The 27,998-nt window shown below is 45.2% G+C and overlaps 3 protein-coding genes across 3 annotated transcripts; 1 reads left to right on the top strand and 2 right to left on the bottom strand.

Moving 5' to 3' along the window:
• Positions 1-94: 94 nt before the first annotated feature.
• Positions 95-14,567, bottom strand: dzank1 (double zinc ribbon and ankyrin repeat domains 1). Its single transcript, XM_088609992.1, has 21 exons — positions 14,358-14,567; positions 12,867-13,012; positions 12,214-12,367; positions 11,346-11,538; positions 11,054-11,138; positions 10,377-10,501; positions 9,904-9,986; positions 9,544-9,661; positions 8,867-8,980; positions 8,330-8,422; positions 7,608-7,730; positions 7,032-7,187; positions 6,375-6,606; positions 6,170-6,273; positions 4,792-4,866; positions 4,352-4,451; positions 4,082-4,170; positions 3,770-3,850; positions 2,576-2,703; positions 2,308-2,382; positions 95-1,363 (listed from the first exon to the last, which is right to left on the bottom strand). The coding sequence occupies exons 2-21, from the start codon at positions 12,973-12,975 to the stop codon at positions 1,198-1,200; spliced, it is 2,403 nt and encodes an 800-aa protein (XP_088466118.1). The 5' UTR covers positions 12,976-13,012; positions 14,358-14,567; the 3' UTR covers positions 95-1,197.
• Positions 14,568-15,381: 814 nt separating this feature from the next.
• Positions 15,382-23,767, top strand: polr3f (polymerase (RNA) III (DNA directed) polypeptide F). The gene is made up of 9 exons (XM_088609533.1): positions 15,382-15,573; positions 16,196-16,313; positions 16,790-16,857; positions 17,502-17,569; positions 18,587-18,699; positions 19,016-19,159; positions 21,309-21,416; positions 21,759-21,950; positions 22,915-23,767. The coding sequence occupies exons 1-9, from the start codon at positions 15,518-15,520 to the stop codon at positions 22,990-22,992; spliced, it is 945 nt and encodes a 314-aa protein (XP_088465659.1). The 5' UTR covers positions 15,382-15,517; the 3' UTR covers positions 22,993-23,767.
• On the bottom strand, positions 23,563-27,540 carry rbbp9 (retinoblastoma binding protein 9). The gene is made up of 5 exons (XM_088609537.1): positions 27,331-27,540; positions 26,922-26,964; positions 26,201-26,306; positions 25,863-25,948; positions 23,563-24,209 (listed from the first exon to the last, which is right to left on the bottom strand). The coding sequence occupies exons 1-5, from the start codon at positions 27,424-27,426 to the stop codon at positions 23,986-23,988; spliced, it is 555 nt and encodes a 184-aa protein (XP_088465663.1). The 5' UTR covers positions 27,427-27,540; the 3' UTR covers positions 23,563-23,985.
• Positions 27,541-27,998: the final 458 nt, after the last annotated feature.

Raw genomic sequence — 27,998 nt, forward strand, 5'->3', positions numbered from 1 at the left:
CACTGATTTCACTGAATAATTGAGTTAGATTACAAACACTCTTGAATAAAAAGTAGAAGACCTTTGTTCTTTTAAGACTGAAGATAAGAAACGCTTTCATCAAATGTAACGTGTTTTAATTAAAATATTGTATTTTCACATGAAAATCCTTAGCGTTACACAGGGAAATCATCATATAGCCTCACCTTCATTTCTAATAGCTAATTAATGGGCTCTGAATAGTCATTTAATTCCATTTGATGTTGGCACCAGCAAAAACATGAAGCAAGAAATATTTTAAAATGATTGATCTAAAAAGTTTGTATTTCAGAGGCATAAAGGTGACAAGTGTAATTTATAGTATTATGATTTATCCACACACACAGCTGATGATGCAATAGATCAAAAACACAAAAGGCTGTTCTGAAGTAAGATTTATCTTAAGTGAATTTTCATGTGTAAAACTCACAACCCCTTATCAATCCTTTGTTCTTACCATTAATAATAGTTGAACATTAACAATAAGCAGAAAGCTAAAGCCAAACAAAATGTTAGGCTATAAGGGCTATCAACGGTGTATAATTCAAATTACGGGATGTTATGTAGTTTTACAGTATATACGCCAGTAAGGATTCCTTCTTCAGAATACTGTGCACAATTTTGGTCACCACTTGACAAAAAAGATATTGCTGTTCTGGAATCAGCCCAGAGAACAGCAACCAGAAACATTCTGGGGCTCAAGGCAAATGTCCTGTATTAATATCACTGAGGGAACAAAGCAGCGAAGACTAAGATGGGACCTGATACAAGTATTCAAAATGTTGTTGAAGCTGATACACTGGCTTCTTTCAAGAAACAGATAGATGAGATCCTGGGATCAATAAACTACTGACTACCAGATAGGCCAAATGGTCTTATCTTCTTAAGAACCTTATTTTGGCCTACGTCTGTCAGAATCCGTTAAGAAAACACTCTTTCATTGTGATTGAAATTACTTCACTGTAATTCATTTGCCTACTGCACTGGTGGATGGATTGCCAACCAAGACAAATCCTAGCACACGCAATAGAAAAGAGTCCATAAATTGGTTTGATTTAAACAAAAAAAAAATACACTCCCATAATCTGACATTGTGAAATTCCACTTAACAGAAACAGGCCTCTCAGTAGAGGACCGTAGGAAGCATATGTATGTGTATGTGGGCCTTGGTGCCTGTTGTTAAAATGCATCTAAACTAACGGTCCTGGGCTTGGACAGTTTGTCCACCAGGCCCTGGCCCATTTTGGCAGCAAACAACGAAATGAGTGGATTGCAGCCCGACTTCACAGCCAAGTCATAAACCGTCAGACCCTTGTCGTTCTTCTTCCTGATGCTGGCGTTACATCTGAAAGACACACAAACAGCCACAGTCTGATCACATGCAAACCAGCAAGACCCAGACAGTGGCCTTTCTCTTGAATACACTCATACCCTGGTATAAGAACGTTTGGTATCCGAATATTCACAAATCCGAACATGAAGAATTGATAACTTGTAATTCGTTACAAGAACAACATTTTGCTAATCTGAATTTTGAAGTTCGAAAGTAACCGATTTTGGCCAAGAATCTCCTGCGAATTCAGCGCCAACGAACAGCTGCTTGTTTCTGAGCGGGCGCGAGGCATTGTGGTTGAGGACGCCGTGAGGGAGCAGTGCTTTGTTTTACGATACCAGCGAAAGCTTATGCTCTCATTTTCAAAGTGTTTGTTTTGTAGTTGCTGTTCATTATGGGCCCTAAGGAAGAGAAAAGATTCTTTAGCGTGATAATCGACAACGGTATGCACATCGTTCTAGCCGATCGCTTCGATAGCGGTCTATTACGAAAGAATGAAAAATGTAAATATGATGTCAATTATTTTACAGCTATAGTTGGCTTTTTTGAGTAGAACTGCATTGTTCAATAAGGTTCCTATAACGCTCTGTATGATATTATATATTTAGGGTGGTTTTTGAATGAACTTGTCTTCGGTTCAGAACGGGGTGGAATTTTCCCCATAAGAAATAAGGGAATCTTTATTTTCAATTTACTCCCGCCTTCCGAACATGAGTATGAGTGTACTGCAGTATTGCAGTGAGTTTAAGTGGTGGGTTTTCCCTTAATCTCACTGTGCTCTACTACAGACACGAAACAACCTACTCTGTTACTGATGCTGCTTAGTTTTTACTTGCAAGCTGGATAATCCCTGCAAAAGGCACTTCTCGAAGGCGTTCTACAGGCAGTACAAGGTTCTCACTGAACTCGACTTCGGCTCTGGAAGGACACAGACGAGCCAGACAGGCGGTTCTCACCCCAGCAGTGTCTCGGCGCACTGCAGCCCCTGGTTCCCCAGAGCAGCCACCTCGTGCAGGGCTGTGTTGTTCACCCTGTGTAGCAGAGGACAACAGTGACACACAATGTGAAAATAGTCCATAACGGCTTCTGTAGATTATTTGCACCACAGATCTGGGTGTCACAGGCTCAGCAGAGCGATGAGAATTATCCCCTTTTCAGTACGTTAATGGGCATCACTTAAAATAGAATAGAGCCTTAACTGCCTTAACATTAAGCGTTACTCACGGTCCCGACTGTTGGTCAATGTCGGCTCCTTTGTGAACCAGCACAGGGATAGCCTCATGGTGCCCACCCAGCACAGCCACAGTGAGAGCTGGGCGCCCGTCGCTGTTCAGATGGTTCGGGTCAGCGCCCTACAAGGAAAAGACATGAGGTTTCTGCACAGGTCTGACCTGCAGGCTGTGGGCAGTGCTCTGAGGACACCTCCTTCCTGTCGTGGACACGCTTCCTGAGAAGCCCAGGCCTCAAGCATTACAGCCTTAGGAACGTCCCAGAAACCTCTGCTCTCAGGCAGACGAAGCACAGCTCTGCCCTTTGATTCTGCCTCCTGAACAGAGAGCACCGTGGGGTATCTAAATCTACTCTGAACAAACTGCAGTATGTCCAAAATTCAGCAGCCAGAATCCTGACCAGGTCTAGTGCAAGTGTTCACATTACTCCTATCCTGGAGTCCTTGCACTGGCTTCTGGTCAAATTCCGTGTAGACTTTAAAATCCTCATGCTCACCTATGAGGCTCTACGTGGCTTGGCACCTCAATACCTGTCTGAACTATTATCGCCCTACTCCCCACCTCACAACCTTCGCTCTTCTAATTCTGCCCTCCTTACTGTCCCCCAAGCCCGTCTACATTGTATGGGTGACAGGGCCTTCACCTGCTATGCCCCCAAGCTCTGGAACTCTCTGCCCAAGAATATCAGAGAGTCACCTTCTCTAAGCTCCTTCAAATCCAGACTCAAAACCTTCTTCTTCAGAAAAGCCTTTACTTAACTGGTTCCATTCTTCACCCCTCTGCTCTTCTTAGTACCACCATCACGGTCTCCTCTATATATTGTAATTGTGTTTTACCTTGTGTATTCTTCTTATTTATGGTTCTTGTCATCCTGTAAAGCGCTTTAAGAAGCCACCTTTAAAGGCGCTATATAAAAAAAAGTTTATTATTATTATTATTATTATTATTATTATTATTATAAAGCCTAGAGAGGATAGTAAAGCAGGATACAATCTATACCAACCACGGTAAGTCTTGCACAAGGAAAATCATTTTTAAGATCTCAAATATAGCAAAAACATCTTTCTCCTGCCCAGAAACACGCAAGCTACAATGGGCAGGAGCCCCTGTGAGGCAGGAGTGGACAGTACGCTGCTGCAGGTCTGCTTTGACACAGGGGGCGTGCTAGCACGCGGCCTCTCACTCTCACCTCATCCAGTAGCTGCTGCACCACGGAAATCCGGCCTCTCCCCTGGGGCCCCAGCTCCTGCAGCAGCTGCCTGTCCCGGGACTGCGAGGAGACAAGGAAACAAGACTCAGACCCCAAACCACCCCCCTGTTGTCCCAGTGGAGGCAATGCATGAGAGACACACAGGCTGTGAGGTGGGTAAGGGAATGACACAGTTCTCCAACTTGTTTTCTGTTCTAGGTTTAGAAGGCAAAGGGAGAATGTAAAGTTATTACAGCCCCTCGCCTATATTCAGCAGGTTTGTAGCCAACATGCCTTGCGAAAACAACTTACTTGTACACTGTCCTGCGTCTCCAAGGGCTTTCTTTTCTTCTTTTTGGATTTCTTGGGAACTGCAGCAAACAGGACATTGTTTTCACTTCCTGCAAACACGCAGAAAACAGACTTACAGACATTTGTCCATCCTGCGTACGGAGCACACAGACATCACAAAGATTTCAAATGAGGTCGCTTGAGACCCCAGTGACCCAAGCTTACACAAGCCAACTAATGTCAGTTCAGTGCCTCACGTCCTGAACACCCCGAGCAGAAACATCTCCTCACCTAGGCTGGCCTGGCTGCCCGACAGGCTGCTCCTCCCCTCCGTCACGCTGCTCAGCAGGTTGTTCCCGGACGGCCTGAACGGATTGCCTGTGAGGCCGTGCTGGCAGGAGGGAAGGAGCGACATGAGTACCAGTCTCCCGTCTCCCGTCTCACAGCCAGACCGTTTGGCTGACGCACATTCAAATACAAATGTATTAAATTGTACTGCATTTTACAACTTTCTGGGGTTTCCAGCCAGATCCCCGTCTCTACTGCCTCTCATTCCAAATGAGTTCTAAACAGATTATTTAATTGAAAACGCAGCTAGACAACTACAATACCTTATTATCTGATAGTGCATGGCTAGGATTTAAAAACCCTAATCTACACTACTTTGTGTGCAATACCAGTAATTCTATTGACAGTATTAGTGCTAATAGGATGAAAACTGATTTACAGACCTTGTCTCCTGCCAGAACGAAATTGATTCTCAGACTGACTTCGTAGTTGTCTTCCTGTATAACAGCTGAGATCATCTGTGAATTATCAGAATTGAATTTTGTGGGAAAACTTCAGCCATCAATATAAAAAGAGTTAACCTCTTTCTATACAAACAATAACATATCCTAGAAACATCATGCAAGAACACAACCCTTGAGAAATACTAAAGTAAAAAGAACTTAAAAAACACCAATCCTAACAAACTGTACAACCCCTTACTGAGGATCAGTATTCAGTCAAAGTTGAAAAATAGATGAGGCTTCCATTGCACAAGAATTCGATCCATTTCAGGTGTTACAGATTTCAAGATCTGCAGCAGGCTGATGTCAGCAGGCAAGATGACAGCTCATGATATTTGTGTCGTGTTAAATATTAAAAATGCTTCTTTACTGCTTCAGTAAAACTTGAAAGAGACCTTAATCCCTGTCCAGTATGGCAATGGCAGGAGTATGTTACACTTCTGCTTCTCACCAGCAGACACTGGGAAGTCTGATAGGAACATACATGGAGCAGAGTACTGGCAAATCTTAGAGGAAAATCTGCTTTGGATCTAAAACTGACAAAAAAAAACACTTTTTAGTAGGACAGCGATCCAAAGCACAAGCCTAATGCTACACTGGAGTGCAGTGTCCTGGAGTGTCCAAGTCAAAGTTCTGACTTGAATCCTACCGAGACTCTGTGGGATCACCTGAAAACTCCCAAAGCAACCTGAGAGATCTTGAGCAAATCTCTCGAGAAGAATGTGCAGGGATTGCACCAAGTGCTTGTCCATTTGCTAGTGGAGAGTTACCCAAAATTACAGTAAGCTGTAAATGCTGCCACAGGTGCTTCCACCATACACTTCACAGATCTGAATATGTATGCAATCAACATAGTTTACTTTTTTCTCCAGTTTTGCTGTCACTTATTCTTCACCTTGAAAGTATTAAGCATTAAGTATAAGCATTAAGATTTGAGTATAATATTAAGATAAAAATATATATATACATCATTTTGTAATTTCAATTCAAAATGAGACACTATAGAAAGTGTCTTACTACTTTTGAGCAAAACACTGTAATACTATGTACTGATTCCATCTTGTATGTGAGAGTGATCATTGGACTCTTGTTGATCTGGATAATCTGGATCTTGTATCTCCTTTAGATGTCAGATAGAATCCACTGTTTCATCTTAGTGCTGCTTAGTTCTGCAATTTCCCTCACGGGTTCAATAAAGTATCTATCTGTTTGCTTTAGCACATGTATCTGAATCAAGATTTTGTAAAATCACACTCAGATCTGACTTAACCTTCTTACAAGATTATAAACTAACCAATTAATCAAATAAATGTATGACCTTCCCCATCCGGGGCTCGCCGATCAGGGCTCGGAATTCGGTGTTGTTCTGCGTGTAGCTCCGGAGGTGGGCGCAGATGTGATCCAGCTGTTTCCTCCAGTACCCTGAAGGGGCAGAGGAGAGCTGAGTCAGTAAGACGTGGCCTCGTGTCGGGGGTCAGCGTGTCTGACCCTGAGCCCGAGCCCCTGACCAGCACCAGCTCTACCTCTGCCGGGGCTGACGGCCGTGAGCAAGGGTTTGCGGTCCCTCATCTGCTCCTGCTTCTCCAGCTGCTGGGCCACCTGCTGCTCCTTCTTCTGCAGCTCGGTGCTGGACGGGTAGAACAGCCCGACTGTCTGGGTCTGCCGGTCCACTCTCTGGGTCTGCTCTGCCCAGGACTGTGGCAGGGACAGGGAGAGGGGCTGCCAGGTGGCATCCTGCGCCTGCATTGAGCGGATCTGCGAGGACATGGGTGAGCACAGGTGGGCAAAGGTGGGCACACATGAGCAGTGGTGGGCACAGGTGTGTTATGAAATTGAAAAACATTTTAAATTGAAAAGCAGACAAAGCCCTTCAAAAGCAGCATTTCATGATTAAACAATACAAAAAATCCTAAACAAATATAGATAATTTCATGCACCCAGCTGACTAGACATATTCAATGGGAACTAACAATGAAGTCACACATTACTCCATGTATAATTACATTGGGATTATTTTTCCACCTCTGGAATAATAATTATTGGAATTGAAAGTATTATCACCTACTGCAACATTACACAGCAAATAGTAATTTAAAGTACACTGGGAAATATTACTAAATGCTCTTGGGAATCTGCTGTATTTCAGGCACACATAAGCCTGTCTGAACACACGGACAGACCTGGTCTGGGTCTAGAGCTGACCAGGACATGCTGGCGCGAGAGTCTGGTCTGGGGGGGGCCTCCAGGTACACCCCACAGGAGCCACAGAAGTTGGCATAGGGGTGACTGCTTGCCCCACACCGAGAACAGGTCACGTAGCTCACTGGCTGCGCAGGCTGGTGACCAAAGAGACAGACACGTCAACAGGACAGGCTCTTAAAGGAAGGGGCTGATTTCACAGGCTGGTGAGCCACAGTTATCTTTTCAGAGAGCAGCACATGCAGTATGGCAATCTCTCAGAGAGCAGAACCTGCAAATTTATGTTAATGAAAGCTGTCCTCCAGCGACAAGGTTCTAAAAATGCATGCAATTGAAAAGAATAAATGAAATCGGTCTGTGCAGCTCCCCCAAAAATTACATTTTAAATGACAATAACAATTTCCTGTCTTCAGTAATAACAAAATCAAAGTGCAGAAATCAAAACAGAAGGTTCTTACATGTAGAACCTACACCGTACATCTTACCTGACAGAAACATGAACCAAAAAAACGACAAATGGGGGCTTTCTGGTTTAAGTACAGATGAAGGTTGCCCACCTTGGCGCCACACCAGTCACAGAAACGGGCATCTGATGTGTTGACTCTCCCACATTTGGAGCAGGAGAGCATCTTGCCATCAGAAATGGGCACAGGTGTTGCACTCTGCCCGCCAAAGACAGCCTACACATTGAACAAGGCATGCAGTCAGACCAGTGTGTTTAACACTTTAAACAGCTGAAGACATCCGCGGGCAAGCAGGACGGTACATTTCTGCAACACTGTGTGTTACTCCAACGAACAAGTCAGAAATGAGCACTGTGATATTCAGAGCTCTGTGTAACCTGGACCTCTTCGTCTCTTACATTGAGCACAGTGATGTTCAGAGCTGTGTGTAACCTGGGCCGCTTCATCTCTTACACTGAGGAGAGTGATGTTCAGAGCTCTGTGTAACCTAGGCCGCTTTATCTCTTACACTGAGCACTGTGATGTTCAGAGCTGTGTGTAACCTAGGCCGCTTCATCTCTTACACTGAGCACTGTGATGTTCAGAGCTGTGTGTAACCTTCATCTCTTACACTGAGCACTATGATGTTCAGAGCTGTGTGTAACCTTCATCTCTTACACTGAGCACAGTGATGTTCAGAGCCATGTGTAACCTGGGCCTCTTAATCTCTTACACTGAGCACTGTGATGTTCAGAGCTGTGTGTAACCTTCATCTCTTACACTGAGCACTATGATGTTCAGAGCTCTGTGTAACCTGGGTCTCTTCAGTCACTTACATTCAGAGATTCAGGCAGCTTGGTCTCACAGGTGACGCAGTGACTGATGTGCACTGGGTTGCCTGTCCCACACACCTGACATATGAGCTTGTCCTAAAACAGCAGGGGACAGCAGAAGACAGGCTCAAGGTCAACAGGCTAGTATTTCCTCTTAAGTCAGCAAGCACAAAAGCACTGTTCATAGGTCAACATTTCATGAGTTGGCAAAGAAGGAACTTTCTTTCTCTATTAGAAACAAATAACATCCTTCCTGAAGCACAACCCCTTACAATGAAACTATGTGTACTACAGCATACCTATCTGCATTCTGTTCTGTTCATACAATGAAAATGAACACAGTAACTGCTGTAGATATTTGGGATACACATGATCACAGAAAATGTCCCTGTCCGTTTGCTCTGGGGTAGCATGAGACATGTAGAAAGAAATTAAGTTTCAAATTCCACTGCTATTGACAGCCACCCGAACCCTGTCAGAGATTTCAGTAGCTGTCAGGCCAGAGCGTAACCACAACAACAGCGCCTCCCCTAGCTGCACCTGGAGCCTGACGCCGGCCTGGGCCTGCAGCTGCGGGGCCAGAGGAGCCTCACAGATGACGCAGGTGGAGGTGTTCAAGGGCACCATTGTTTTGCAGTGGACACACATCACCATCTGTGGAAAAAAGACAAGTGAGACCAGACTAACACTGTAACTGAGCGCAATATACAATTACTGTAACAGGTCCCTGTGACACTGGCTATTCATTTTTATAATATACAATTACCTTTTTTTATTATTTTGGGAGAGAACTAGACACCCAGTCACCCGCCTACAGAGCCTACAGCCTACAGCACCTGACACAATCCTCCCTACAGGTGTTCCAGCAACACCTGGTGGAGCACTGACATCACTGCAGGCCTGCAGGAGTCTAGCAGGTCACAAAGCTGACAGAACCAATAGTATGCTTGTCAAAAACATTCCTTGTATTGGTATTCATAAAGGGTAGTTTCTCACAATTCTTATTTATAGGAATTTCCACAGAAAACCCTACTCGACAGGCAGAGGAATAAAACATAGAGGGCAAAACTTCGAACTGCTTAATAACCTAACAAAATGACCATGCGGCTACAGGACAGGTCCTGGTTCAGGGTTCTCTGACCCTCTAGAAGCCACACAGCACTGATGAGGTTCAGCCCCAGTGGTGCTTCAGTGTTCCTGAATCATCCCCACAGTACCTGTCCTCCTTCTGGGGGGGGCAGTCGTTGGCCCGGCACTGGGGGCACAGGGGCGCCGCACTGCAGGCAGAAACGGGCAAAGGGGTCCGATGGGCGAGGAGAAAGGCACTGGGCACACCTACAGGGACACCAGTGGACAGTACCGTTGTGTCACTGGGGCAGTGCTGGAGAACACCACAGTAAACAGGCAGCTATTATCTGGCTGCTGAAAATCCCAAAACTATCCTGACTGGGATGTCCAACTGGCCCATCATTTGAGTTGAAAGACCAACAAGTTAAAGTCACCAGCCCCAGGGCCCAGACACGAGTAAACACACAGAGGAGGGATTTACAGCACAACTCCAGATGCAGCGCTCTCACCTAAGGAAGTCTGTTTCTCTTTGGATTCGGGACATCTGGGTGCTAGTCACACTTTTCCGGGGATTGTCTACAGATTCCTCTGCCTGAAACGACAGGAGAAGATACTTCTGGCTGCCCCGAGGTGACAGCTATCACTTCAGACAGCAGGAGGCCACACCAGACCTTCAACCCACCCGCCACTCAGATGTTCAGAACCCCCTTGTTAGTCCATTTTGATCGGCGTCTATTCATTTACTAGAACCTGTCTGCCAAATCAAATTAAAGAGTCTATAGGCATGAGTTACACATCAGTAGCCCCTGCAGCACAGCCAATAACAACAGGATCTCAGTCTGATGTCTCAGCTGAAGGAGCACAAGGAGAACAATTTCACACAAGGTGACACAAAGCAAAACGGCACAGCGAAGGTCTGAACTGTGGACCAAGTGGTACAAAGGCTTTAACTGCTGTCCCACCCAGATGGTGCCTGCTGTACCTGTAGCCGGTGAGAGGACAGGGCGGAGACAGGCTCTGAGCCTGGCCAGAGGGGACCCAGGCGAGTGGTCAGGTAGTGGGGTCCCTTGGGAGGCTTGTGGGAGTGGCGGCCCTGGATCTTCACAGCTGAGAGACATTGAAGGATGAGTCAGCTGAAGAGCAGATCAAAGAGTTCACTGGAAACCCATCACAACATGTGTCATCACAGCCTGGGTGCTACAAGACTGACAATATGCTGAGTCTGAGTCTTAGTGCTGCACTGTAACGCTCACACATTCAATGTAAATCTGGAAACGACTACAGATGAATGGCTTTCTGGCTATGTAAAAATGCATGCCAACCCCACAACAATCTTCTTAATTAGCATGTCTGTTGCAAACACAGGCTTTAAAATTGCTGTTTAGATCAGTGGATTTGTGATACAGATCACTGTGACAAGTCCTGTAGTGTGTGTGTGTGTCTGTCCACCCGCTGATCTGTCCACCTGTGTATCTGTCTGCCCACTGATCTGTCCACCTGTGTATCTGTCTGCCGATTGATCTGTCCAGAGAGGAACAAGGATTAGTGGACATGGCCTCCTTCAAGAGTGATTGTGACCAGGTTCTTAAGCATCTTGAAGCAGTCTCTCCGGGAGGCACAGCAGCTTCTCGTCCACTCTGCCTGAAACCTCAAACACACCTTGGAGCTTCTGTGCCGTCTCCTCCCAGGCGCTGCCTGCTGCTCTTCTCCCGCCCGGAAAGAAAGCGCTTCCTTCCAGGGATTCCTGCAGGTAGAAAGGCATTGAGAGTGTGGTGAGACCAGCACGGCTGTGCACTGCAGCAGCAACAAAGACCTGAGCCCTGGTCTCACTGATTCACCCTGCCAGGACCAGAGAACTTCACTCTGAGCACACTCGAGCATCAGCAGCATCAGCAGGTCTGTGTCTAAGAGCCTCGCTGGAGCGAGTTGTGACGGGTGAGACTTCGCTTGCCTTGCGGGCAGTGTCCCGGGCCGTGTCGCGGGCAGTGTCTCGGGCCGTGTCCCAGGCAGTGTCGCGGGCCGTGTCCTGGGTGTACTCTTCAAGAAAGTTGTCTTTATCATCTTCAAGTAAGGCTGGGTCATCAGGAGGAGGAAGATACTCTACCAGGAAGAACTTGGTGACGACTGCACTCTCCCTGCCATCCCTGAAACACAACGAGAACACGCCGTCATCAGCACCGCTGTACGTGCAGGGCTGAGGAAGCTCAGCTTCTTGGTGACACCACGGTGATCAGATGCCCCTGAAACAAACTGCACACACAAGACATAACAAAAATATTCTACTTGGAAACACAAAACTTTGTCAAATTCAGCACTTAACTAAAAATCTGAAAGCAGCAAAGCAAAGTTTTACATGTTAGCCTTCAGAAGGCTGGTATTTAAATTGCAAACAGCTGCTGCAGAGAGAGTCTGTTAGAGTGTCTGAAGGCTCTGGACACCTCAGTGACACAGGTACATTCTAACTGCACTCTACAGAAGCTGGAAACTTCAAATCAGGGTGTCCACATTGAGCCTCCTGCACCTTTGCTAACTTCTTTGACTAATGCCCAGTCCTTGCTTGTTGCAATCAACCACTTTCAGGCTGCTAGTTAACAGCTGATCCTCCTTTGTTTTCTAACATCATTATCTCCCGGGATATACGCAGGGCAAGGTCAGGTCAGTGCTAGGATGGGAGGTATCAGGATCAAGCTGTTACTGGAGGTGTCGACCAGTAGGTGGCGCGATTTCCTCTTTTCTCTCTGAATCAGGATTTCTAAACCAAACTCCCTGGTTCGGTGGGAGGGGGCCAGAAGCACCCTGGACCTTCCTTTGCGACCCACCTGCTAACAGCGAGTGCTTTCACCGTTACCTTCCCCTCAGGTAAGGCTACGGGCCCCCGGTACCGCAGTGTGCTGCTCTCTCCAAACCCCGGCTTCTTCAGCACCTCCGGTTTACTTCCGTCCAGGGTGAAGAAAATACTGACGTCTGGGGTGTCTGTGAAGGAGACGTGCTGTAACCTCGTCAGCCACTCAAATTTGACACACCAGCCTAGTCCCTCATATTCCCCTCGTCGCGTAGAGAAAGCCCTGAATCCCATTTGCCATCCCTTCCCTGCAGAGAGTGATAGGTCTGCTGGCCAGCACTGCCTCTGCACACGGCCTGCAACTCCAGCTGAGGAAGTTCCATTGAATTGGATCAATTCGTTTTGAAACTGATTGGTTTGTTTTAGTGGGAGAGTGACCGACTGACATGTGGAGGATATCCTTATATAAAGGTCAGTTTCTACAAGGTACAGCATTATTATCTACCTGAGAAAAAAATTGCACAACATTATCAGGACATCACTGCAGCCTCTGGCATTTCCAGTGACTTGAATAACATGCTGGAGGATGTTCAGCAAGACAAGCACAATCCCAGAAAACACAGCAGCTCCCCGGCAGGACGTCGATGGTTCCACGATGAAGACTTTGGACCTGGTGCTCCTGGCTCTTACCTGACTTGATCTCCACGGGTGTGTTGGTGTCTATCTGGTGCTTGGCCTTGCCAGGCAGGGGAATTCTGATGGGAATGATCTGAGGTGCCACGATCGAGCCTGCCGTCATGTTCACTCAAGAAAACGACAGCTCTGTCGAACTGAGCCTGGAAAAGTAGAAGTCCAGTCAAATATAGATGCATAGTTTTCATGCACTCAGCAGACAGTGACGCAGAACAGTATATGGCTATAATACAGCGTCTCATTTGTGATCACTCATGACTACAGGGCAGGTCTGGTTTTTCATCTATTTTCCATGCAGAAGGATCCATTCTCTCATTTTCAGAAAACTGCTTCTGGTGAGAGCAAGGCTAGTACCCCTTTTCCCAGGCCAGTAGAGGTGCTGAACCAGATCCCAGGCATGAACTGCTGTTGTCCTGCTCCAGAAAAACACAACCCTCTCCACAGAAACCCAGACACCCCCTCCAAACCCCGAACCCGAACCTCTCCACTAGCTGTGCCTGGGTATCCTGCCCAGGATCAGAACTGGACAGAACACGCCCTGCAGCCAGCGCAGCAGGAAGGTGTGTCTGCATCCCAGAGGACAGCCGGAGAGAGGAAAAGCTCATCCGGACAGTGAAGCCGGAATGTTGACCTCCGTCCTGCAGCCCCCACAGGGTGGGGGTCACAGCCTGGAGTCACAACCTGGAGCGCCAGCCCAGCCTGCACCCCTCCGGCCTGGTGCTCTTGAGCCAGGATCTGACCCTAGGCTGCATTACACAACACTCTCGAACCACGCATTGAGCAGTCCTTTACATGCACATGCAGTGTGGGGCTCCTGAGGGCGGATAGAGCAGCTGTAGGATATTCTACCTGCTGATCAAAGCGATTGGCTGTTTTGTCCTTTCTTTTTAAATAAACCATTTGAACCAAAACGTTCCAAACCTATGATTTAATGCAATTCATTTCTATGACGGGCACACTTAAGGCAGCATGAAGGAGGCAGATATTTACCATGTGTGATTGAAAACTACTCACAAGTTACTCAGGTCTAGATCGCTCTGTGTAATAACAATAAGAACAACAATAATAATAATCCACTGGAACCAGTATCAGTACAGAAAACAACATCTTGCTACACAAAGGGTCCAAAAGGATCGTTCAACACAGGAAGAGACCCATCACGCCCCTCACTGAGTTCAGCTACTGAATTAATGAGAGCGTGAGGGTTGTGAGACTGTGAAGACCCAGAGCGGAACTTAGCCCGAACCTGAGGGTTACAGCCCTGCTCTTACAAACAGCGCTGGAATCTGTCATGAACAAATGAACAAGCAGTCAGGACTTCACTCAACGTCACACAACGGGACACGCTATTGAAGACCTCTTTTTCTGATCTTAAGGCTATTTAAAAAGAACTGTAATTGGAAAACTGTCGGGCTACCTCTGAATCAGTTTCCGATCAATTTTAAGCGTACAAGAAACACGACAAGTGTGCATTCTTATTCCAATTACCAGCTGATGGCGAAACAAATCCTGGATATGGATTTAAGGTGATTTCACGATCTTTCCATTCGTCCCCCGCACGAACTGCGATGATGTATATTTTAAAATCCCAAGAAAAAATAAATTGTATCTATTTAATTTAATATCTGCACATATACAATCAATCAATGACCGGACTGTGCAGTCGCGCTCCGCACCAGAATTGCGTGCAACCAGCTACGCTACGGTAACCAACACAACAGCGCAGCTCAGAATCCCATTGGAGGACAGCTTGGCCCCTAGCAACCAGCGGACCAATGGCTGCTAAAACAGCAAAGCTCGGACACCTAATTTACGAGCTGCATTCACCTGGAGTGGAAACCGATAATAATAATTGCTTACACTTATATAGCGCTTTTCTGGACACTCCACTCAAAGCTCTTTACAGGTAATGGGGAGTTCCCTCCCCCAGCTGGATGATGCGACTGCAGCCATAGTGCGCCAGAACGCTCCCCACACACCAGCTATCAGTGGGGAGGAGAGCAGAGTAATGTAGCCAATTCATAGATGGGGATTATTAGGAGGCCATGACTGGTAAAGGCCAATGGGAAATTTGGCCAGGACGCCAGGGTTACACCCCTACTCTATTCTAGGTACTGACCAGGCTCACACCTGCTGAGCTTCAGTGGGTTTCCAGTTGTGAGTTGCAGGGTGATATGGCTGCTGGCTATTGAAACCTATTCTTGAGACTAATAACACAAATATCATCTTTAAATCACTAATTAAGACGATTAAACCTAAAGATCAATTTAAAAACATATATTCTAAAAATCCATTTAAATGAAATATCTGTTTTACAAACGTAAAGTACATCACGTATATACAATAGTATTACAATTCAATTATGTCTGGGTGTTTAAATAGTCTTAATTTCTCGTGCACTTCAACATAAAATAAAAAAATATTTGAAAGATTTCCTACGCGGTATAGGCTTTTTAACTTCACGTTTTGGTCAGGCACTCAGAGAGACTACTAAAACTGCGACACGAGGTAGAAGGACCCCAACCTTTTCGGAAATGCAGCATGGTTACCACTTAGAGAAGCTGTGTTGACATAGAGGTGGTGTTCCGGAGTTCATCGTGAATTAGGGATTACTGGATAGTTCAGTTGTGTTCTTCTGTCAGTTGAACATGGCAGAAGTTAAAGTAAAACAAGAATCTGCGGATCCCGTGGACATTGAAAACAGGTTAGGTTTGTCTTCTTTTAACCGTATGTCAACACGAAGTTAACAAGACAAAAACGCTCAAGAAACGTTACACACCGTCTCCGACAAAAGAATAATATTTAGGCTGTTAGGTTGATTAATAAAGTGTTCAAGTCACGTGGTTTTGCCTAGCGCCATTTCACCTTAGAATTAGATTATTTTAAAAATTGAAGTTCGCTGGAGCTGAAAGTGTCGCGATATTCTTAAATGCAGCGACCTTTGTAACTCGTGCAGTTTTGAAGATACAAGTTACAATAAGACAGTTCACGAACGAGAGGTCATGGGCTCTGTGTAGATCGTTAGGATAATGGATTTGATCGATTTTAGGAACTCGTCCAATAGTTTCTGAGAGCAGGGAAGGCTATGCGTTTCAACAGTAGATTAGTTTAGGTCTCCTTTTATATGACGTGTACCGAGTTGTTGTAATGTCTTGCTGGGTTCTGCTTGTCTAAGTGTTGGATAATTTGTCCAAACCAAAACTTTGTATGCAGTCCTTCAAGGAGCTTTAAATAAGGCGTGTTGTACATTAAACACGTAGAGGACAACTGAGAAATGACAGCATGAGAACCTGGATAACTGACCCTCAGTCATTCCCGACTTCCAGAATAAAGGAGCTGTGCCAGCAGTTCCCGCACGGAATTACAGACCAGGTGATCCAGAACGACATGCCGCATGTGGAGCCACAGCAGCGGGCCATGGCCATCAACAGGCTGCTCTCCATGGTACATCCCGCAAACCCTCTTTCATTGCTGTCAGCACACTAGCTAGCGCTGCGCTCCTGTCAGGGACTGGGGAGACCACGCTGGTTTAGAGGAAGAGGAATGGTTTGTTTCCAAACTATTTTCCATTTCATTCATTAGTTACTCATTTATTTTAATGTACAATGGTTGGTATTTGGCAGATTATTAAGATGCCTTTAAACATCTTTTTATAATCTCCTGTTATTGGAACATTGTGATAACTATTCAGTTATTATGTGGGGATCGTAAACTGAGCCTTCTCCTTCTTTCTTTTCACCTAATACTGCTGTCCTCAGACAATAGAAAGACAGAGGACCTAAAATTGTACATTCAATGCAGGAAATTAATAATTGACACACAGGGAAACAAATCTAAGGAGTTTATTCCATGCTGAGAAGCTGCTTGATATCTGGTTATTGGATGATAAATATGTAAGATTTGTCTCTTGTATCTTTCAGGGTCAGCTGGACCTCCTGAGAAACAGCAATGGTCTTCTGTACAGGCTGAAAGACGCACAGGTGGCCAGGTGCTCATACCTTTTACCTCAACACCATTGGACGTGACAGACCCTGCTTTGATTGAACTAAAATTGGAGATGAGCAGTTTTTCTGTAGAAAGCTGAAGTTGTATTCCAGTCTGAGAGGGTGATATTTTGGCGCTGTACTGCTCTGCCATAGAAGGACTTCTTTGTGCACACAGAAATTATTTCTAAGCAGTTAGATATTTCTTCAACTGTGTGGTATTTAGTGTAATCACTGTAACATGACTCAAAAATGAGAGTTGTCCAGTAGGGTAAAAATGTTTCTCATGATTATGTAGCAGTGTTCAAGAGGCTCGACAAACTAAGTGAACCACAGATTTTCTGCCACCTTAGAGTCTGCCTAGAGCTGTAGTGACCTTCAGTCAAGGAAATAGGTCTTATGCATGCAAGCTGAATTTGTGATTCTCTTTGTAATGTAAGGTGGTCAGCATTGTATAATGTCTTCTCAGTGAGTTTAAAGAAAATGCACTCTGTCTGTACTTACACTGATGGACACCTATATCTTAACATTTTGCATTTGGTTATATGATTAAATTGAATATCAGTTCATCATCATTCATGCACTCCTGTGTGCTAGTGATTTAAATCACATGCTAGTGATTTAAAGTGAAATGTACTCTTTTCACCAGTAAGATGAAGGGCTCAGACAACCAGGAGAAGCTGGTGTATCAGGTCATAGAGGATGCCGGAAACAAAGGTGAGCTTTCTGGTGTGGAAATCAAAATCTGCTCATTTGCACATGTGCTTCACCACATTAACGGTAACACTGCTGCACTGCTGTCTACAGGGTAGCTGTAGACGTTACATTAATTATCTGTGTAGGAGATGAAGACATGAGAGAACAGGAGGTTAAGAAACTGTAATAACCTCTTCATATGGAGAAGTTGTTTGCCTTGAGCCGTTTGTTTTCCAATCACTTCTTCAGATTGACATCAGAAGTTTGTTCAGCTCAAAGCCACTGCCTACCTGTCAAAATCCTTAATATGTCCCATCATTATCATTGAACGTCATAGTCTGACTTAGTTATCTAGAGCACAAATGAAACTGGAGCACTGAGGCCGCGAGTGGGGTAGCATTGCTTCACAGTTCTGAGTAAATCGGTGGGCTGCACTACTGCTGTTCTTTGAAAGTAAATGAGTACAATGCTTCTGTTTCATTGGTTCATATTTGCAGACCTCCATGGACCTGAGTTTGTCATATATTTTCAGTGTGTTTTTTGCATTGCATTATTAATAATCTTTGGTTAAAGAGAATCACAGAGAACACACCTTTAGTAAGATTACACGTATTAAAACTGTTACACAGCTTGTCTATATTCATTGCCACTTAGAAGCTTCACCTCCTCAGGTCTCTGAAGCTAAGCAGGGCTGGAGCAGGTCAGGTAGTACTGGGATGGGGCACACTAGGATATTCAGGTTTCTGACAGAAGTAACTCTGGGGCACTACCAGGAGGCACTAATTCATCACAAACAGAAAATCCAAACCAGTAGCTCAGCATGGCTGATGTCCTTAGTACTATACGTGCACTGTTGGGCTCTTTGAAAAGAACTAATAACTAAAACTGTTTTATTATTTACCAACATGCCCAGTGTCTTCATTAAAGATAGATCTTTAACTCAAAGATATTTCTAGTGGAAAGAAATTTTGATTACAGTGGTCTTTGTAACATAAATTTGTATTATAAACACATTAATCTTTCCCTTGACTTTGGCAGGAATCTGGAGCAGGGATATCCGGTACAAAAGCAACCTCCCTCTGACGGAGATTAACAAGATCTTGAAGAACCTGGAGAGCAAAAAGCTCATCAAGGCTGTGAAGTCAGTGGCTGTGAGTGGACTCTTCTGGATCATCTTTGGGCCAGGTTTCTCTCACTGCCCAGGGCAGTTCTCTGAAGAAGGGCTGGACAGTTCTTGACAGTTCTTTTCCTTGAGGTCTTCTAGTTTGTTTATCTAAACAAAGTTTAGTAATGTGTTGGTCATTAATTGGTTAAATAGTCAAAAGATTATTGTAATATAAGTGGGTGAGAATGATCATGTGTTCCAGGTGTTAAATGGTGCAGTGCTGCTGCAGCAGTCTCCTCCATTTGTACACAGCATTGAAGTAATGCAGTTTACTGATTGATTGATGCTCTTGTGAATTCCAGGCCTCTAAGAAGAAGGTGTACATGCTGTACAACCTTCAGCCAGATCGCTCAGTGACAGGAGGGGCATGGTACAGTGACCAGGACTTTGAGTCTGAGTTTGTGGAAGTACTGAATCAGCAGTGCTTTAAATTCCTGCAGAGCAAGGTAAGAAAAAAAAAATACTGCTGGGAGCTATGAGCCTGAAACTGTGCCTAAATCCCAGAATATCAGTCGCTGTCCAACATTCGACAAGCACTCTCTCGGTACTGCACACAGATTGACTGAGAGTTGCAGGGGTTGAGTAGCTGTGAAATCAGCCATGGCTTCCTCAGCCTGCCTCATCAGTCTGCTCTGAGCTGGCAGTGTTATCACCCAACAAGAGTAAATCGAGTTGACTTACAGTTGGCAATTGCAAAACTCCAGAGACCATAGTGTGAATCCCATGACCAAAATCCCCCATTCTACATTGGAAGACAAAAACTGTAGTTGTGTAACTGTGACCCAGAGAGCTCATTGGCTTTGGTGATTTGCTGACACAGCTGGGATCTTTAAACAGAAAGTAGCAGTCTGCTGTGAGCTGGCAGTGTTATCAGTGAGGTGCATCGGGGCTTCATTGCACCCCTAGGTCTCTGTGTTGTATTGTGTAGTATTGTTGTGCTGTATTCATTGTGTGAAATGACAATGACAATCATTAGAGCAGTGGTTCTCAAACTGTGGTACGCGTACCGGCAGTGGTACGTGGAGTGCCGCCAAGTGGTACGCCAAATGACCCTGGAACTGTGTCGTGTGCGCTGAAAAATCGGGACGGGTTTTCATATTTTGTATTTTAATATGTGTCGAATACGCAGCCTACGTACTACGATACAGTGCGCGCTAATACTTCAGTGGACACAAGAGATACTCTGTAATTCTATACCACTCTATAGGAAGTCTATAGGACTATAGACTCTATAGGAATGTACTCTATAGGAATGCGTGCTACGGATGCAAGTGACCAATTGTATTTAAAAAAAAAGCTACTGTATCTCCAGCAAATAGGGAGAAAGGAGAATGTGCGTGATTTTGGAACAATGCCAAAGTTGTAAACACAGGAATGCATAGAAATATGTGCTACGAACGCAGGTAATCTTGTGAGCATACGAAAGCGTGATAACAGAAAAATATTTAAGAACTGTTCTAATTTGAGAAAAATACACCGAGCGTCTCTGTGTTTCGCTCCCTTGCGCATGAAATAAAAATTTAAATAAATACGGAAATAAAAACGGAAAATGCAAGCTTGCGGATTGCTAAAGCAGTTAAGCTACACTATTTTTGAAGAACCTTATTTACCGTTGGCAAAAGAGCTGACACGTATTATGTGTAGAGAAAAGGCTGCTGCCCCCCTCCCCCTGAAAGACACAGTCAGTCATAGAATTATTGAAATGAAGGATTATATCAAAAGTACACTGATAGAGCGCGTTAAGATGAGCAGATGTTTTTCACTGTAATTAAATGAGTCTGTAGTCGATTTGGCCAATTTCCTTGTTTACGTTAGATACGAGTTTGAGGGCATGTCCCATGAAGACTTTCTGTTCTGTAAACCGCTGCCAACAGGAACTACAGGAGAGCACATATTTCAGCTTCTGAATGAATTTATCGAAGAGAATGGCCTCAACTGGATAAAATTTGTACAGATGGTGCTAGAGCGATGACAAGCCGACACAGCGGTGTAGTTGCACGAATTAGATAGGTTGCTCCAGAAATTAATGTACGCATTACAACATCCACCGCGAGACCTTTGCCGTCAATAAAGTGCCTGACGATTTAATATCTGTTAGACTCTGTTGTGAATTGTATCAAGGCTCGAAAAATTAATTCACATCTGCTTTGCTCAACTAAACAGGCTCACCTCTCTCACTGAAATGGTGCTTCTTTATTAGTTGTTGTTAATGTTTTTTTTTTCTCTAAAACACTTTGAGAAGCCACCTTTAAAGGTGCTATATTAAATAAAGTTTATTATTATAATATTTATTATATGTATGTGTGAGTGTGTGTGCACACGCGCTCATGTTGGTCATTGAGAATTTCTGTGGTTGCTATGAGATGATGACTTGTAGGTGGTACTTGGATTCTTCGGTTGGATTAGGGGTGGTACTTGGTCCAAAAAGTTTGAGAACCATTGCATTAGAGGTTTGATTATGGAGTCTTCACCTCACGTAAATCAAATTGACTTACACTTGCAGTTGTATAACTGTGTCCCCAGAGAGCTCATTGGCTTCACAGCTGGGTTCTTTAAAGAGAAGATTCACTTCTTAACGCTGGTGTCCCTCTGTAGGCGGAGGCAGCCAGGGACAGCAAGCAGAGCCCCATGGTGCAGAGAAACAGCTCCTTCGCCTCTTCCCACGAGGTGTGGAAGTACATCTGTGAGCTGGGCATCAGCAAGGTGAGGCAGTATCCGTCACGGACACAGGAAGCCGGTCTGTCTGAGCTGTGCTCATGGATTCTTGGTGTTTGGTTGGGTTCTTAACAAAACTTCCACTACACAACCCATTGGTATGAACAACAGTTAATGTGGCCTTTTCATAGTATCTGCTGCCTTGCCCTCTTTCTCCGTCACTATAAAAATACGGCAGCTCCTCCATTAGTCCTTATGTGCTGTTGCTACAGTCCAACTCTGGGATTTTAGATTCCTGGGGAGGCTCTTCCTTATTGAATGGATCTTATTATTTGGTTAAAGAAAAACATCCACAACTGCTAGTTTTCCATGCAACTGCTTGTTCGGCAGGTGGAGCTATCGATGGAGGATATCGAGACCATCTTGAACACCCTGATCTATGATGGGAAGGTGGAGATGACCATCATCGCGGCCAAAGAGGGCACTGTGGGCAGTGTGGATGGACAGATGAAGCTCTACAGAGGGGTGAATCCCATCATCCAGCCCACAGGCCTGGTGAAGACGCCCTGTGGCGTGTGTCCTGTGAGCCCCTGTTATTTACTCGTGTTTTGGTTACATCTCATCTTGGGCCATGTGATATTAACCCCCATATATCACCAACTGTGGGTGCTGGGATGACCAGTAAAGTTGGCACCCGTACAAACAGCACAGTGAAACCCACCATGCTCGTTTGCACTGCTGAAAGTACCATTTGTGTTGCTTACGTTCCTGAGATACAGCCGGGGAGTCACGTGACTTGTTGCCGTTGTCGGAGGCCAATTTGCCAGAGCTGCCTGTGCACCCCTGGGGTCACGTGTGACGCATCGTGGAAGATTGTGCAGATATTTCTAGATTTTTAGCCACGGTATTGGTTTCTGACGCTCTTTGCCGGGGAACCGTTTCTTCTCTCTGAGGACATGCAGCTGCAGTTTGGGTCAATATTCTGATTTAAACTGAGCCCAAACTTAACCACTCTTCTGAAAGTTAATGTAACCTAATGTCCACAAAACATCTCTTTATCAGAAAGCCGCTGCTGTCTGGCGTCATGGCAAGCCAGAGCCTGTCCCAGGGGACACCACACCTGTCACACAAGTAGTCCTTTATACTGAGAATTTTGAGGGATTTTATACGAGTATCCTTCTAGATTTAGTGTACGTGACCCTTACAGCTTGCTTCCTCTTGCATGCTGTGTGTGGTTTATAACAATGTAATACCAGCACCTTCGGTTCATTTCTTGAGCCTTAATGAGATCCATGTACGAAGCCCACGGGATTTGTGACCGATTAGCTTTTAGGTTTCAACTCTCAGAAAAGAACATTTTGAATGATAGAAAAGTGTAGAATCCTTACAGATGTCTTTTAAAGCTACATTAATTTTGTAGTTTTGGTTACATTGTAAAAATGGGTATTTTTTTCATCTAGAAGAATCTACTAATTTCCCCATGCTACTAGTTGGGTGAGCAGTTCAAAGCTCAGACCTGAAGTGAGTGAAATCCTTTTTCTTGAAGGTATTTGATGACTGCCATCCGGGAGGCGAGATCTCACCCTCTAACTGCATCTACATGACCGAGTGGCTGGAGTTCTGACTGGGCTCCCATGTGTTCTGGATTCTGGACTCTTCCGCGTGCCGGACTTTGCCACAGGGGTCGTTGCAAGATCGCCAACTTTAATTTGGTCTAAAGAGAGAGACCGAAGTGATGGCAGCAGTTTTGTTTTATTTAACCTGCAGCAAAAATATTTTATTTTGTCAAAATTATTTATATCTCCTAAAATAAAAAAGTAACTGCCACAACACTGTACCAAATACACCCGTAGGGAGATCTAAAGTTTTTCTTTCTCCTTTGGACCTGTGATGTGTGCTGCAGTGTTTCAATAGTATTGCAATTTCAACTACACCACCTCGCAGCTGTATCCCAGTATCTGCACTTACAGCTCAGTATGGGGACAGTCCTGTGTAAAAGAGTCTGTGGATACCAGTGGTGTAGCCCAGCAGTGAATCCACCTATGTGGCCTCATAGGAGACCTGGACAGCACCACCCACCTGTCCACCTGTCGTCACTGGTGCTGCCTCCTCTGCACAGCACAGTGCTTTGTGAGCAGAGCCACACAGTGCTGGGACTCCAGCTGCCCGCGTCTTGGACGTGTCGCTCATCTGGTTGTGTTGTAAGGTTGTTTTATTTTTTGATGGATTCTAGATATTTTAATACATCAGCTGTACAGGAAAGACCAGAGTGTTTAACAGAAATTAAGAGTTTCTGCATCACGATGCAGGGCAGCCTTTTAAATGGTAAAGTCCTGTCATGTGAATGGCGAAACACAAGCACCTTTAGTATAAATAAATGTGTATATAACGAACCTGTATATCTGTCTCAGTTTGTCATTTCTGTGTGAGGTTTGGTGTTGAACTGACTCGCTAAGAGGCACCAGTCCTGGGCTCAATGTCCTACATTGCCAAACTATTTCCGAGTCTTTTTCCCATTTGCTCCGGGACGGTACAAGTCGAGGTTGTGAAGGCTCGGTTTGCTGGGTGAGAGCAGGACTCCGAGAGCGAGCTGTGCTTGCCGGGGGGCTCCTCCTCCTCACACTCCCACATGGATGCTGAGAATGGCGCTGACGAGCTCCGGGAAGTGCAAGCTCTGGAAGTGCCCGCGGTCAGAGTACTTGTGCAGCTGCGAGCCCAGCCCGTCCGCCACAGCCTGCTGCTCGCTCCAGGGGAGGAAGGGGTCATCGGCGGAGCCGAACTGCACGATGTGCCTGCAGTTGGCCTTGATCTCCTCCCACAGCCAGGGACGGTTGAAGTAGCCTGAGGGAGAACAGCAGAGGGGTGTTAAGATCCAGCCCTGAGCAACTACATCAACAATCAGGCATCCTGTATGAAAGGATCATACTGAGTTGGATGCTGCATCACTGCCATGGATCCAAGAGGGACATTGTGGATAAAGCTATTGTTTAGGAGGAATTTACTGGTCTACAGAGATCTGCACACAGAAGACATGATGGCTGGATGGATTAATACCCTCATCCTTTCCTTTTTTAAATTATATAATGTTAGCATGCCCAGAGTGGTTGGGCAACCAGTTGACCTTGGACCCCTAGAGGTTTTTTCTCTCCTTACTAAGGAGGTTTTGGTTCCTCTCCTCCGTTGTCTTCTGGTCTTCTGAATGAGAATGAGTCTTGAGTGAGAGCCAAAACCCAGCATGTCGCTACTGAGACGTCAACAGGACACCTAGCGTTTCCAGGGTTGGCTCTAGGCACAGGAGAACTAGGCAACTGCCCAGGGGCCCCTAGAGGTTTTTTATAACCACATTCAAATGTAGAGAAAAAATCCCTGTAGCGGCTCTTCCTGTTTCCACTGTAGGCCGTCCTAATGGAAGGCCAGTCAAAAAACGAACAATTATAATCGAGTATGTAATTTGTTTTTGCAGTGCAGAAAAGAAGAGCAGGATAAAAGCTCTCAAAATAGAGGTCAGAGTGATAATGCATTTGTTTTTCATTTGGATTTGAGTCTGTCAGATCCATGTCACTAGTGAAAGGTAGACGAGCCACATTTTCAAGCTACACGCGTAGCCTTCTGGAGGTGTTTTAATAGTTAACAAATTCATGTTTCCTGCAATTGAACACATGCCATGTGGGTTGCCTGCCTAAAACTCAGCACTGGCCAACAAACAAAAGTGTGAAAACAAATGTAGAGTACAAAGACTGCTCAGCAATTATGTGTAATTGGCATTAAAACACATTGTTTTTTTCCTTGCAGTGTCTCCTGTATTTCAATGAATGGGGGTACAGTGAACTCAGCCTGTATGTAGCCCTTGGGGTTACAGTCACTCTCCAAGTGATAGTGCCAGGAGCAGAGAGGATGTTCTGAAGCACAAGCTGATTAAAACACAGCTGAGGTCAGCCCTGGCACCAGTGTGTCTCAATGGACTGGCCATCATGAGCATCAATCATGCAGGGAGTCAACCACTACTGTATGAAGAACTAATTGGTGATTCTATTGATCGTTATTTATTATTAATGGTTCTACTTTTTACAGTCAACATTGAAATATATTGTCTTAGTAAAATTTGTGCTTTTAATACTGTGCTAGTTGATATGTTTTCTAGTTAAATAATTCTTTTTTTAAATTGTTCTAAATAGCAAAATGAGGTTGTGTTGGGAGTTGATAACAGCAGTGTCTCTGCAAATCATGACGCGGAGAGCCCCTTTCCAAGATCTTGCCTAGAGACCCCAAGAAAGGGCCAGCCCTGTGTGTCACTGTTGTTCTGGAGGCTCCACACTGGCCTTTACTGACAAGCCAGAGGTGTCAAGACAACTAAGGCTAGACTATTCTTCTCAAATTAGATGCACCTAAAAACTTATAAAATGCTGATTGGGTAGCACAATCCCCTTTTACTTTTTACACTCTCTCGTGGGATAGCCCCTGTTATGGAAATCCCTGCCTATACAACACACTCACCACTCTCCTGCTCGTTTTCATCACCCAGGTCCGAGATGTAGGCGCCCACCAGCACAAGAGCATACACCTTGTGTGTCTCTGCGTACCTGTGCCGAGAAACAGCCGCTTCACGTGAATCAAGGACACAGAACTCCTGTGCTGGAAAACCCAGTAGGATATTTTCTGTGTCGAATGGGTGTTTATTACAGCACCTGACTGTCTGACAAACAGCTGTCTTCCACTTACTAGAATCCCATTTTCAATAAGCTTTTAATTAAGAAGATCCCATTTAAGTAACAGCAGATTTGGAAGTGTCTTTGACTTTCTTTCTCTGTGTGGACTCCACACTGGGCACCAACCTCATGGCGGCCGCAGCCCCAGAGCTGTGTCCGATGATCACCGTGTCCTGGTCGCACTGCAGCTCCTGCTCCATGAAGGGCAGCCACACGCTCTCCCGGGCTGTGACTGCAGGGAGAGGACGACACGCCGCTGAGTCTCACACAAGATGTGAACTGTTGGATTAGAATCGCTTACTGGACCCTGATAGTCAGGTTGGTGAGAGTCGCTCTGGGCTCTATGTCCACAGGTTTGACAGTTGCTCTGGGATGTGTCCAGTCATGTGGGACAGTCGCTATGGGCTGTGTGTCCAGGTGCGTGGGACAGTCACTCTGGGCTGCATGTCCAGGTGTGGGACAGTTGGCTCTGGGTTGTGCGTCCACCCATGTGGGACAGTCGCTCTAGCCTGTGTGTCCAGGCGTGGGATTGTCGGCTCTGGACTGCGTGTCCAGGCATGTGACAGTCGCTCTGGGCTGTGTCTAGGCATGTTGGACAGTCCCTCTGGGTTGCATGTCCAGGCATGTGAGACAGTCCAGTCACTCTGGGCTGCGTGTCCAGGCATGTGGGACAGTCTGCTCAAACCTGGATTTCATGGTTCACTTGGCAGTTCTAATAAAAATGAAGATCTTGTTCTTAACTGTGGAAACCTGGCCTATCCAGAGAAAGTGCAGTAAACAAGCACAGGTGCAGTTTTTCTAGATGGACTGACAGATTTCCGATAATATGAAAAGACTTCGGACTTACTGGGATCAGGCATGTTTCTAAGCAAACACGACATGTCTGGAATCTGCAACGGGAAAATCGCCAAGCGTTAGAATTTTTTAATTAACGTGATATTTCTGATTTTCTGCAAACAACCCAGATCATTTGGTCGTCTCGCACTGAATTTCGCTGCAGCTGGGATGAGCCGAGCATGTGGTAGTAGTGCAATGACGAAACAGAAAACGACTTTCTGAAATGGTTTTCATAAAATATTCACCGCTGAAAGGATTCCACGTAGGATTAATTTTGGATGGGTCTGTGTAAAGGAAACGGGAGACAGGAATGAGACGCATTGCTGGAGACGGCAGTAAGGCTGGAGCTCTCCTGCCCTGCTGCTCAGACTGCGCCACGTCGGCGGTGAAAGAGCTCCCGCGACAGACATCTTATTTACCTTATTCAGCTCTTTTTTCACCCAGCCGTACCAGTTGCAGTGTTCCACATCCCCAGCGCCGTTCCCGGGTACAATAACAGCCTTATTTGGGGGCATTTTCGTCTCGTTTCTTTCGTTTTCAGAAAACACTGGGTTCGGTTTTCTTAGCCGTCCCGCACAAGCTCCGATGAGTGACGCACCATGGACGTTGTAGTTTTTGTCCAGCGAATAAACATTCGAACAGCAAGCATGTCTAACGGAAGTGATTATCGACGCGTTTAAATCAGGCATCGCCTAAATGTAGTGGAAGATAGTTACAACATTTTAACTTTTAGAAATTTAAACGGATATTGACTCTAGAATTACAAGCAGAGAGTCGTATAAAATAAAACATGCAATGAGACAGCTTTGTATTTAACTTCAGAAGAGGCCAGAAGCTCACTCAAGATTATTCTTGGGCAGACCATGAAGATGTGTTCATAGATGTCTGTCTGCATTTCGTCATGGGTGGCATATGCCTGCCAAAGCACATGTCCTTCAGCCATGTTACACTGTTATTAAACTCCTCCTCGCTTCCCATTCCTCCCAGTCCTATAACTATAACTATACCTTCTTTTGAGTGTCTTGTTTTAAATGTTTCCATCCCCCAATCTACTATTATTGCCACAGTTTACAGACCACCCAAACCC

The sequence above is a fragment of the Lepisosteus platostomus genome, chromosome 17, assembly GCF_059453375.1.
Source record: "Lepisosteus platostomus isolate fLepPlt1 chromosome 17, fLepPlt1.hap1, whole genome shotgun sequence".
Taxonomy (NCBI): Eukaryota; Metazoa; Chordata; class Actinopteri; order Semionotiformes; family Lepisosteidae; genus Lepisosteus; species Lepisosteus platostomus.

Coding starts and splice junctions, on each gene's coding strand:
- rbbp9 (XM_088609537.1), bottom strand. CDS start 27,426: ATGCCCCCAAATAAGGCTGTTATTGTACCCGGGAACGGCGCTGGGGAT. Junction 26,965..27,330: donor TGAAAAAAGAGCTGAATAAG/GTAAATAAGATG, acceptor TTCCCGTTGCAG/ATTCCAGACATGTCGTGTTT. Junction 26,307..26,921: donor TAGAAACATGCCTGATCCCA/GTAAGTCCGAAG, acceptor CTCTCCCTGCAG/TCACAGCCCGGGAGAGCGTG.
- dzank1 (XM_088609992.1), bottom strand. CDS start 12,975: ATGACGGCAGGCTCGATCGTGGCACCTCAGATCATTCCCATCAGAATT. Junction 6,607..7,031: donor CAGCTCTAGACCCAGACCAG/GTCTGTCCGTGT, acceptor ATGTCCTCGCAG/ATCCGCTCAATGCAGGCGCA. Junction 2,704..3,769: donor TGCAGCAGCTACTGGATGAG/GTGAGAGTGAGA, acceptor TTTTCCTTGTAG/GGCGCTGACCCGAACCATCT.
- polr3f (XM_088609533.1), top strand. CDS start 15,518: ATGGCAGAAGTTAAAGTAAAACAAGAATCTGCGGATCCCGTGGACATT. Junction 18,700..19,015: donor AGGCTGTGAAGTCAGTGGCT/GTGAGTGGACTC, acceptor TGTGAATTCCAG/GCCTCTAAGAAGAAGGTGTA. Junction 21,951..22,914: donor CGCCCTGTGGCGTGTGTCCT/GTGAGCCCCTGT, acceptor TTTTTCTTGAAG/GTATTTGATGACTGCCATCC.